Source organism: Manacus vitellinus, unplaced genomic scaffold, assembly GCF_001715985.3.
Source record: "Manacus vitellinus isolate BGI_N305 unplaced genomic scaffold, ASM171598v3 scaffold_42_pilon, whole genome shotgun sequence".
Taxonomy (NCBI): domain Eukaryota; kingdom Metazoa; phylum Chordata; class Aves; order Passeriformes; family Pipridae; genus Manacus; species Manacus vitellinus.
Window position 1 is genome coordinate 728,065 of NW_021940553.1, and position 11,625 is coordinate 739,689.

Genomic DNA, 11,625 nt, shown 5'->3' on the forward strand with positions numbered 1-11,625 from the left:
TTAAGGAATTTTCAGAGAATCCCAGAATAGTTTGTGTTGGAAGGAACCTTAAGGCTCATCTCATTCCACCCCCTACCATGGGCAGGGACACCTTCCACTAAGCCGGATCAGGTTGCTCCAAGTCCCATCCAGCCTGGCCTTGGATATTTCCAGGGATCCAGGGGCAGACACAGCTGCTCTGGGAAACCTGGGCCAGGGCCTCACCACCCTCACAGACAAAAATTCCTTCTCAATATCCCATCTAACCCTGCCCTCTGGCAGTGGGAAGCCATTCCCTGTGTCCTGTCCCTCCATCCCTTGTCCCCAGTCCCTCTCCAGCTCTCCTGGAGCCCCTTTAGGCACTGGAAGGGGCTCTCAGCTCTCCCTGGAGCCTTCTCTTCTCCGGGTGAACCCCCCCAGCTCTCCCAACCTGTCCTTACAGCTGCTGACCAGTGTTTTAGTTTATTTACTGTCCTGTCTAAAAGTAGCCCAGAGTCCAGGTGTTTCTGAAGTGGACTCAGGAGAGCCTGAATTGGCTACCTGGCCTCGTCCTGTGTCCAGATATGTGTGTTTATACAGTGCTTTTGGAATTTGTATAGATTAACAACTCAATATGAAGACAAAAATCATTTCTATGGCATGGTTTGGAGCTATTGACATTTATCAGCAATATTACTTAGCTGGGTAGAAAAGAAAAAAGTGTGGATGTATTTGCATCCCTGAATTTCTAGGACTTTAAAACTGTCAGTATTTGCCATTCTATCCCAGAAAGAAATACAGTCTTCCTCTTATGGTACCCTGCAAAGCTTTGTGCCCTGGCAGGTTTACCACAACTATTTAACTCATTTAAATCATGGAGTTTTTACCAATAAACATCTAGTCAGAGCTGTTTGGCTAATTTTTCCCCAAATGACCTGGCTTCTCAGTACTCTGTTAAAATAAAATGATAATTGCTGAACTCTCACCAGAGGCACGTCTGCTTTTCTGGTGGTGGTTCACATCCAACACTGAAAATTCACTGCTGAACATTTATTTTCCTGCAGCTCTGGTTGTACAAACCTTTACTCAAAGTGACCTGAAGACAGAAGTCACGTATCAATGATCCTAACTTTCTAAACAGCTGTCTCCCTATAGATTAACTTACCTGCCCTGCTGAACCAGGAAGATTGTGTCCCAATAGGAGAGTATGAGTTACCTGTCTTATGGAATTTTACTCCCTGGGTAAAATGTTGTTGTCTACTACAACTCGTGTAATTCCTTAAACTTTTACATTTCTTTTATTATACATAATACTATATTTATTATATTTAACATATTTAGCTTGTGCATAGGTGGTTTTGAACATCTTATCACCCTGAGTTTTCTGTTTCTTTCTCAACCCTCCTGGCATGTTCCGAGCCCCAGTTTTCTTCACCATCTTTCAGTTTGCACCTATTCCTCACGCAGATCTCTGAACAAGACGTGCGGCTCACACCTAGTCTAGCATGTTTCCTGTTTGCTTCCCTCATCTCCCCACCACCATCCTCTGCTGGGCTGTCTGTGCTGCAGGCCTGAGAAGGAGAAAAAGATGGTATCAGGCAGGTGTGGTGTAGCCCATACAGATATTTCGCCAAAGCCACACCAGCTTTCTGTCTGAAGTCAAAGAGAAGCACCGCAGACACGAACAGAACTAGAGGAAGATGAAAGGGCCTTATCACCTCAAAAGAATTAAATAATTGCAAAAATTCAGTCTATCAGTGTCTTAAACCAAGCACTGAGATGTTTGCGTCCACGAATTGTGTTCCATTAAAGAACTCAAGTGCTTGTATTTATATAAAAAACAATTACATCAATGCTTACATATGTACCTGGGTATTGATACCATGCACAGTGTACCAGGCATGAGGTTTTTTCCAGGATTGCTGTTTTGGGGACCAGATTTCAAGGTGGCATTGTGGATTTTGCAGACAATAACAAGTGCACTTCCTTTGCCCAAACTCCTTACAGGTTGGCGTGTTTGGTGCAAGGCAGGTTGTAGGGGCAATCATGGCTAGAGTAAATATTCATTATGGACCCTAGAATAGAGACTTGGTACAATGCTGAATCTGAACCCTGTCTCTTTTTTTCTTTGCCATTTGATGTATTTTGCTAATAAAGTCCAATCCTACAGATGCTCTGCAGGCAATACTGCTATATTTAGCTGAAACAATATGAAACACATAATTTGCCAGCATGTCATTAGGTTACCAAACAGGACTCAGAGTAAGCTTTTCAAACACGCACAAATCCCACTTTCAGAAAGACTTTGAAGGTTTGGATTGATGGAAAGTCCCCATGAATTTGACTCTCAAATGTGTTCAGACTCTTTTGGAAATGGTACTTTCCTCCTCAAAGAGTCACCTGTTTTTGAAAACAGTGACCTGCACTTGATTGCTGTTTCAGAAACCAGAGTTTCTAACCACAAATAGAGGAAAAGAGGATTCTCCACATTTTTATTAATACAGTTCTTTAATTTCTTTATTTTCCACAGTGACTGCCCCATTTCTTTGGCGAGTCCTGCTTTTCATCCAGTAAAACATCTAGATCAGGGAATAAAGCAAAGACATCGCTCTTAAAGCAGCTCCATATGCCCTTGCTTATATTATCTTCATGGAGATCATCCACTGACATAACACTGTAGCCTAGGAGCAGCTCCAAGGGTTGATTTGAAGGGAAAGGCTATTTTATTTAACGTACAGCTCAAGCCTTGCAGTGCAGATGCCACTGCGTTGCCTGGAGCGGGGCCAGGTGCTGCTGGCTGGCCATGATGTTCTCTTCCTCAACGTTAACTGAAAAAAGAGAAAAAAAAGACCAAAAAGAAACCAAAACACCCCGATGTTGTTGAACTTCTGCGGTGGGGGAGTTATTGCAGTTCAGTTCTTCATCTGTTCATCGGGCTTCTTGTGGTTTTTCATCGAATCATATGATTGACAACGCAGACAGTCTGCAAAGTTCTCGGTCTGTCTCGTTTGTACCCTCGTCCCAACCACTAAATCTGACTTCTGCTTTGTCTGGCAGAAGAAAACAAGATAGGGTGCAGTGGTGGAGTGATTCACCGGAGCTGATAAGTGATGTCTCTGTTTAACTTGTGCCGCTCAAACCGTAGCGTTACCTCCGGCTCTTGGGTTTTCAGGGACTGCCTCAGGTTGGTTTGTTTTGAACTATCTGGGGTTGTTTGTCCTCTATAAGGGCTGGAGGGAAATGCAAATAATGGCTCCAGTGGACCCATTTGTGTTCAAAAACTTAGTGAACACATTGTATATAGGATCACAGAGGGTTTTGTGTTGGGAGGGACCTTAAGATTATCCAGTTCCAACCCCTGCCATGGGCAGGGACATCTCCGCTAGCCCAGGTTGCTCCAAGCCATGCCCATCCTGACCTATGACACTTCCAGGATCCAGGGACAGCCACAGCTTCTCTGGGCAACCTGTGCCAGGGCCTCACCACCCTCACAGCCAGGAATTCCTTCCCAGTATCCCATCTAACCCTACCTTCTGGCAGCGGGAAACCCTTGTTTTGTCACTCCAGGCCTTCCCAAGTCCCTCTCCAGCTCTCCTGGAGCCCCTTTAGGCATTGGAAGGGGCTCTCAGGTCTTCCCAGGGTCTTCTCTTCTCCAGGCTGAACACCCCCAACTCTCCCAGCCTGGCTCCAGAGCAGAGGGGCTCCGTCTTTCGACACCATCACAAACAGGACTGTCAAGGAAAAAAAGGGATGATTAATCCCGTGCCAGGGCTTGTCCTCTGTTATTAAGACTACTGTTTAAGATGCCTTAGGACGGTCCCTCTTTTCAAAAGAGGTTCACTGGAGTGTCACCAGCTGGGGAGCAAATGTCTTTCCAGGAGTAAGTTGGACACAGCAGCAACAAAGCAGAAGAAAATGGTTTTGTGCACTGCTGGTTTGATGTGCCACTTTGGGAATTTTGTTAACCGTGATAGAAACTCAACAGTGCTGGCTGGGACATTGCTGGGAGTGTCCTGAGACTCCTGTGGCCTGGTTGTTTTACAGCTCTGCAGAAACACTCATTCAGTGTCACCTCCTGTCTGCAACACATGGCTAAGGCTCCTGATCACTCATTTGGAAGCAGTACATGCAGGAGGCAAATGGCACAGATCTGAATTGAACCATTCCTTGAACCCATTGAAAATCTTACGGCTTTTTTTCCTCAATAAAGCTTCTTATGTGGTTTCTAATTCTGGCTGTTGCAAATAGTTTTAAAGTCAGTCTGATAAGAAAGAAACTTTTTGAGGTGGCTTAAATTTGGTGGTTTTGTTTGTTAATAAATTCTGTTTTCAGTGAACACCCTTGTAGTGAGACAGTATGGGTAGTTTATCATCTTAGCAGTGAATGACTGCCATGGTTAATCTTGCAAGGTAGATCACAAAATCACTGAGGTTAGAAAAACCCTCTAAGATCAAGTTCAACCATTAACCCAGCACCACTGTGTTCACCACTAAACCATATTCCCAAGTGCCACATCCACATCCCAAAGATGCTGGTGCAGTTCTCTCCATGCTGGGCCTCTAGGATTTCTCATTTTTAATGAATGAGAAACCGTGGCCAGCACACAGCCAGGCATCACTGCAGCCGTCTAAAGAAGGTGGGTTTGAACTGCTGACCTGCAATTCAGATTCTCCGTGTGTCATTAACAGTGCATTGAGCTGTCCTGGGCCCACTGTTCAGGTGGACCATCACAAATCTGTCACTCCTGCCATTACTTACATTATTTTTATACAAAGGCATTCAAAATTGTGTGTATGTAATGGCGACATGTATGATCCCTCTGCTTAAAAGTCTCATTTTCCTTTTCTACATTTCCAAGATACAGTGCAGACTGTTCAAGGCATGTGTTGAGTGTGAGAGAGTGCAGACTGACTGCAGTGAGTTATAGCCTTTAATCTGAAATTGATTATTAAATTGCTGCAGTACGATTGCAATCGATGGCAACATTGATCAGCCTGAAGAAAAGCTTAATAATAAAATCAATGCATGGCTTATTACCTGAAAATATGAATGCTATCTGATTTATTTTATGCTGCCCCTCCAGCTGAGAGATAATGGGATAGTAAGACCTGAGCATCTCAGATGGAGCTGTTGGAACTTCTGAGACAATTTTACCTACAGCTTTAGGGCTGGAGATGTTTGTTAGGCTTCACAAGAGCCCAGAATGCTCCCAGCTTACTGCCACAAGTGTTTGCAAAAGCAGTAGCTGTATCTGTGTCCCCGAACGTGGGGGAAAAAAAAAAAAGTTATCTGTGTTTAATTCAACTGAAATTAGTATCTTTAATCACTTTTTCCCCCCTTCCCTCCCAGAAGGACTACTCCAGGCTGCAGTCCTGGCGTGCAGCTGCCCCTGGGGTGAAGAGTGGCAGCTGTTTAAGGCTTTTCTCTGCCTTGAAACGTTACCATGGTGTAACCATGAGGTTTAACCATTCATTCTGCTGATGCAGTGCTGAAGGGAATGTGCTGCTGTCAACACTGACCACAAGTCAGGATGTTTTGGAGGGAAGTGGGGAAGACTGCACCGAGGATAAGCAGAGTAGAATATCAGGCTTTTTTAAAAAAAATAAATAGTTATGAAAATATACTTGAGGGCTTGATTGGGGTGAGGTTTAACCTTCCAAAAGAATTATAGTGTCCTGAGAGGAGGGGTAGGGTGGCAGAAGAGGAAGGCAGGGACAGTTTGAGAACTTGGAGATGTGGTGGGAAGGGATAGAGGATATTAATGAAAAGGAAGATCTCTTGAGGCTGATGAGAAAAAAGAAAACTTGCTGGGGCAAGTTCAAAATAGAAAGATACATTAAAGAGAGAGGATAAGGATGCAGTGGAAGGGAGTTGGGGTGGGAGTAGGATAGGAGGCAGGAAATGAGAGATGGGGGTGAGTATGGGTGCAAGGTGCCTGAGAGTGAGAAAATAAAGTGATGCAGAACATTAAACAGGCTCATCAAAACAGACCTGGGGAAGAGAGGTGGTAGAAAGTGGGATGGGTGCGCGAAAAGGCTGTCGTAGAGCTTCTCTACCACAAACTGCGTGTCTGACACAGGAAATTAAACTTGCTGATGTACCTTTGAGGTTCTGAGCTTTGAACTCAACAGGAGTTAAGTGCAGAGGTGCCTTTAACAACCTGGTCTTTTATGTGCCTTAGTTCCTTGAACGGAGATAGTGGTGTCCTCCTTCCCTCCCTGACTGCTCTGAGGCTGAGCTCCCCACTCCTTCCAAAGTCCTGAAGTACAATAATGACAGTCAGAATGGTTCCTCCCAGGCTCCACATTGTCATCTGGCTAAGTAGAGCTGTGATTGAGGGCCTGACCCCAAAATGAGCCAAACCATGGCAGCTCCAGAATGTGAGAGCACTTGGAAGGTGGCACTGACATCCTCAGCAATGGAGGAGATGCCACATTGTCACCCAAGGCTGTGGTTGAGCCAAGCTGGACAAGCTGTCCATGGAGACATGTAGGAGGTGGCACATTGTCACTTGGGAGGGTTGGAAGAAGCTGTCCATGGAGACATCCTCCTTGTAAAGCACAGCACAGGTGGCACCTTTGTGTCTCGGTGTAATTGTGTGCTCAGCACTTGCACCAAACTGCTCCAGTAGCAGCAGCAGCAGCACAAGGAAGGAGTAGAAACATAGAGTCACAGAATCCTTGAGGTGGAAAAACCCTCCAAGATCATTGAGTCCAAATGTTACCCCAGCACTGGCAAGCCCACCACTAACCCACGCCCCCAGGTGCCACTTTTACATGTTTTCTACAACTTTCTACAGGTTTCCATGTTTTCTGGCTCCAAGAATACAAATAACCTGAGTGCACAGAAGTTAAATACATAACCCTGAAAACCAAGAGGCCAAGAAAGGCTCCTTTAAAGGAGACTGATCAAGCCAGAAGTCCTGTACCCTAAGGCAAGGAAACAGGACACTGTGAGCTCAAGAAATAGGATAGGGAATCCCTTCATTATTAATGGGCAAAGAGGCTCCTTAGCCATTGCTGTGCTTGTTCTGATCATGTCACACCGTTGAGTTTATTCTTAGTCTTAGCCACAGCCTTATAAATAATAAAATGCATCGTGTTTTATCTTACCCCAGTGATCATTGCAATGCGGCTTTTGTCTGAGACTCTGCCAAGCTCAGGCACAGGCAACATTTAGAAGTGGATAAAGTGAAGACCAGAGTACAAAAGTAGACTCAGCCCTTCCAAAAGCGCACTGAGAGTGAACACAGTGGGTTTTCAGTGTGTGTTGCTTTGGGAGGGGGGTGGAATGAGAGGACTGGGAAACTAAAGTCGCAGCATGTCTGTCTCTGCTCTCTGGTGAGAGACAGGACCCGAAGGAATGGCCAGAGCTGTGTCAGGGGAGGATTGGGTTGGATCTCAGGAAAAAGTTCTTCCCCCAGAGGGTGGTTGGGCACTGAACAGGCTCCCCAGGGCAGTGGGCACAGCACCATGGCTGACAGAGCTCCAGGAGTGTTTGGACAATGCTCTCAGGGCCAGGGTGGGATTGTTGGGGTGTCCTGTGCAGGGCCAGGGGTTGGACTTGATGATCCCATGGGTCTGTTCCAGCTCAGGATATTCTGTGATATCACAGGCTGTGTTTATTCTTACAGCCTTTCCAAAGGATTCTCCTGCTAAAGAGCCAAGTAAAATTAACAGCAAAATGCTTTCTAGGGAAAACTGCAATAAACAGGTCTGTATGTGCAAAAGCAAGAAGGCCTTTGTGAAGCTGCTGAAAATGACAGTTTTCCTTAGGACCTTTGTGTTTCGTAAACGATTCACATGTTCAGTCTGTTAACATGCAAATGAATTGTGACCAACAGTAAAGGGGTTGAATACAATATGCTAATGTAGCACTCATTCAAAGAAGAAATTATAAATGATCTCTTTATCCTGTAAATATTTTCCTTTGGGTCTAATGGTTTAGTTCCTCCCATTATTTTGTTGACCAGACCTCTTTCTTCAGTGTTTACATGGGCCGTGTGTTTGCAAACAGACATGCAAAGCTCCCCTCATTGGACTTTGGTTTCTTGTTGCAGAAGTTCCCGGAGCTGAAGTTCAAGTATGTGGAGGAGGAGCAGCCTGAGGAGTTCTTCATCCCCTACGTGTGGTCCTTGGTCTACAACTCTGCCGTGGCCCTGTACTGGAACCCCCACGACATCCAGCTCTTCACCATGGACTCTGGCTGAAGGACACCCAACCCAACCCAACCCAACTCTGTCTTCTTACAGAAAACGAACCTCTGCACCGCGTGTTGATACGTGACCCTTTCCAACATGCACCCTCTGACCCCAAAACTTACAGAGAATGAAGTTGCCACCACTGTACAGCCCATTTTTGGAAGCAGATTGCCACCGACACGCTGGTGACAGGCTGTGGTGTGAGGGACTTGTAGGCACCCTTGTATTTATACCCATAACCTAGAGCTTGTTTGATGAAAATGAGGCCTTACACATGGGGTGTGATGTTACTACCAACCACAAACCTGATTTTTCTTTTAACTTAACGGGGTAAATGAGGAAAGAGGCTTTGGTTTGGAAGCAGCGTTTGTGTTTTTGTTTCTTTCAGGCGAGGCAGCTTCGTTGGGTCAAGCTTTTTATGGTCTGTTGGATTCTGCCGTGGGTTGATTGTTACCTAATCCCGTGTTTTCACTCACAGCCCTCCGTTTCCGTGGCACTGTCAGGGCTGCAGTCCTGAAATTGGTGTCTACACTGTCATCCAAGGGAACTAAGCAAGCAGCATCTTAATCAGATTAGTTCCCAGGCAGATTCAAAACACTTGATTTAGATGTTTGTGGGAGGATTTTCAATAGAAAGTCTTTTTTTTTTGTTGTTGTTTTGACTGACTCTACATAGGGCTAGAAACACCAGCTTTCGGGGTCAAGTCCCTTACAGACTTGTTTTTCTGTGCTCCTGTACAAAAGTTGTTCCTGGAAATTGAAGGTGTAGGGAAGGGGGGGGTTGGAAAAAGTCCAAAGAAAATAATTATAAGATTGTAAAGTAGACCAGTGTCCTGTAATGTGCGTAATGGTGACAGTGTGTCCTGGGGGTCCTTGACGAAGCTCTGTGTTGAAACCCCTCTTTTTGGTATTGAAGGCTTTATGGCAGAAGTATAAATTTATCTGAATGTAGAGTACTTCTCTTTCTTTCTGTTGTTGTTTTCAAGTGCCCTTTCCTGATACACCTGTTTCAGCAGTGGGAAAAGCAGAAGAAATGTGGTGTGATTTTGAAAGAACATCTCATGTATCAAAGTGGGGATATTTTTTTGGGAGAGACTCCCAACGATGCCCGTTGCACACACGTGTGCACACTCTCCCCATCCCATGTGCTGCTGTGGGGGGGGACTGTCACCAGTGCATTGCATGCCAAAACTTCCAATTTCAAGGAATCAGTTCCTAAACATATGTGGCAACCCTCTGTATTCACTGCCTGCTCCAGCATGTTCTGTTTGTTGACCTGAGGAATCAGGTGCATTTGCTTTCAGACAGTCCTTCAAGTGGCTTTAAATAGAATTTCTTGCACTGTTTGGTCCCCCTAAAGGATGTGCTAAGATTGTACTTTCCTTTTATCTGCTTGTTTAGAGGTGGAAGTCCATTTGAGTCCTACACAAATGGAATTGCTGGCTTAAAAAAAAAAAAAAGCTTTCCAGATTTATTAAAATATAGCTACAAAGGGATATATATATATATCTACAGCCCTGGAGCATTTAGGACTTTATGGCAGAAGCTTTTGAGAAAAGGCAACGTTAAGACTGGGGATGCAGTGTTTTCTTAGGCAAATAGGAGAAATGAATGAACCATGACTGAGCTGCACATAAGTTGATGCTGTGTTTTTGAACTTATTCTGTTTTGTTTTGTTCTTTGAGCAAACGTCAAAAGGGGATGACTTTTCTTACTTACTGTAGTGATTCGTAATTTTGTCTTTATTAAAAGACTAAGAGTGTTTGTGAGTCAGCAGGGCTGCCCAGCTTTGGAGAGGTCAGTCTGAAGATGCACTTTTAAACTGGGGATTCTGAAGCTACTGGGATGGCTCAGTGTTCATCTGTTTTAAGCAGAACTTGAACCTGCCCAAGGGGAGCACCCTCCACCCCCGGGCGAGAGAGGCCTCACCAGAGCAGACAACTCAGCCAGGTGCCAGACTGCAGAGAGCCTGATTTCTTCTGCGAAAGGGCTTTTTACAAAGAGAAGGGTACATAAAGCAGCAGTCTGACAGAATAGGTCAAACCAGCTGCTGAACCAGTGTGGGAGTCGCACAGCGAATTGTCTCTCACTGTCCTCTCGTTGTGGGGACACTGAAGTACAGAAGGAACAGGTTTGTTCCAATGGCATAATTTCCTTGTGTGTTTAATAATATGCTGTGCTCCCAGATCCCAGTTGGTTTGGAACAGCTGGAGTTACCACCTAAAACTGGAACAGCAGAGCCAGACCAAGATTTACACTAAAATCCATTGGCTCTTCCAAGAGTTGGAGCGTGATGTGGGTCTGGCAGTGCCCTGATGTCTGCACTCTGGTACGGTCACAAATACTCTTGTTTTCCTTCACCTTAGGGATCCTTTTCATTACTTTGTGTGAAAGATTTATTATGCATAATAAAAAAAAAAATAAAACAGTACGTACAGAGTGTTGTTCTGTTTTCTGTGATAGCTGCCGTGGGATGAGTCTTGGGCTGGTCATCAGGCCTAACGTGCACAAGGCTTTATAACATCCTCCAGGATGTGCAGTAAGAAGGATGTTATTTTATTTACTGTATAAAGTAAATAATTGTTTAAATCAGTGCTTGGTGCAAGAAGGGAAGTGTCATATGGAATCTCACCTCTTGACAACTCAACCTCGACGGTCGTGGGGGAAAGCAGAGCAGGGACTGGATTGTCCACACCAGACCAGATGTGATGTGCTGCTGCACCCTCAGCTTCTCTTTCCTGTTGTTCTGGCCACCCCATGTAAGCCAATGTTGTGTCTCTGTTTTTTGGGGGGACAGGATGAGTGTGTCACGGGGGCCTTCACCTGACCACGCTCATGTTTGGGCTGATCTAACGGTGGCCTTGCAGTGCCTGAAGAGAGCCAACAAGAAAGATGGAGATGGGCTTTGGGGAGGCCTGGAGTGACAGGACAAGGGGGAATGGCTTCCCCCTGCCAGATGGCAGGGTTAGATGGGATATTGGGAAGGAATTCCTGGCAGGGAGGGTGGTGAGGCCCTGGCACATGCTGCCCAGAGAAGCTGTGTCTGCCCTTGGATCCCTGGAAGTGTCCAAGGTCAGGTTGGATGGGGTTTGGAGCAACTTGGTCTAGTGGAAGGTGTCCCTGCCCACAGCAGAAGGTGGAACAAGATGGTCTTTAAGGTCCTTTCCAACCCAAACCGTTCTGAGATTCTATTCTGTTCTTGCTCTGAGTGCTGGTCACCAGTGACACCACCTGCTTGGGCTCCTTGAGTAGCTCTGGAGAGGGAAATCCATCACTTCAGGGATGGGGAGGAGAAGAGAGGTCAGTTCTCAGAAGACCAAGCTTTGTGGATAACAGGCAGGAAACCCAGTTGCTGTCTGTTGTGGGCTGTGCCTGTGGAGCCTGATGCACATATCCCTGGTGAGGGAGAAATTCTCCTTCCTCAGAGTGAAACTCTGATCTCACTTTGAAACTGAGGTGGTGGGTGGT

General features: G+C 45.5%; 1 protein-coding gene across 3 annotated transcripts in view; it reads left to right on the forward strand.

Annotated features, from left to right (window-relative positions):
* Nucleotides 1-10,588, forward strand: part of DYM (dymeclin) — a 214,277-nt gene extending 203,689 nt beyond the window's left edge. For all 3 annotated transcript variants that reach the window (XM_018078808.2, XM_018078811.2, XM_018078810.2), the window contains one exon: nucleotides 8,018-10,588. In XM_018078808.2, the coding sequence (XP_017934297.1) occupies nucleotides 8,018-8,167 (150 nt within the window). In that variant the 3' untranslated portion in view covers nucleotides 8,168-10,588. The remainder of the gene's footprint in view (nucleotides 1-8,017) is intronic.
* Nucleotides 10,589-11,625: the final 1,037 nt, after the last annotated feature.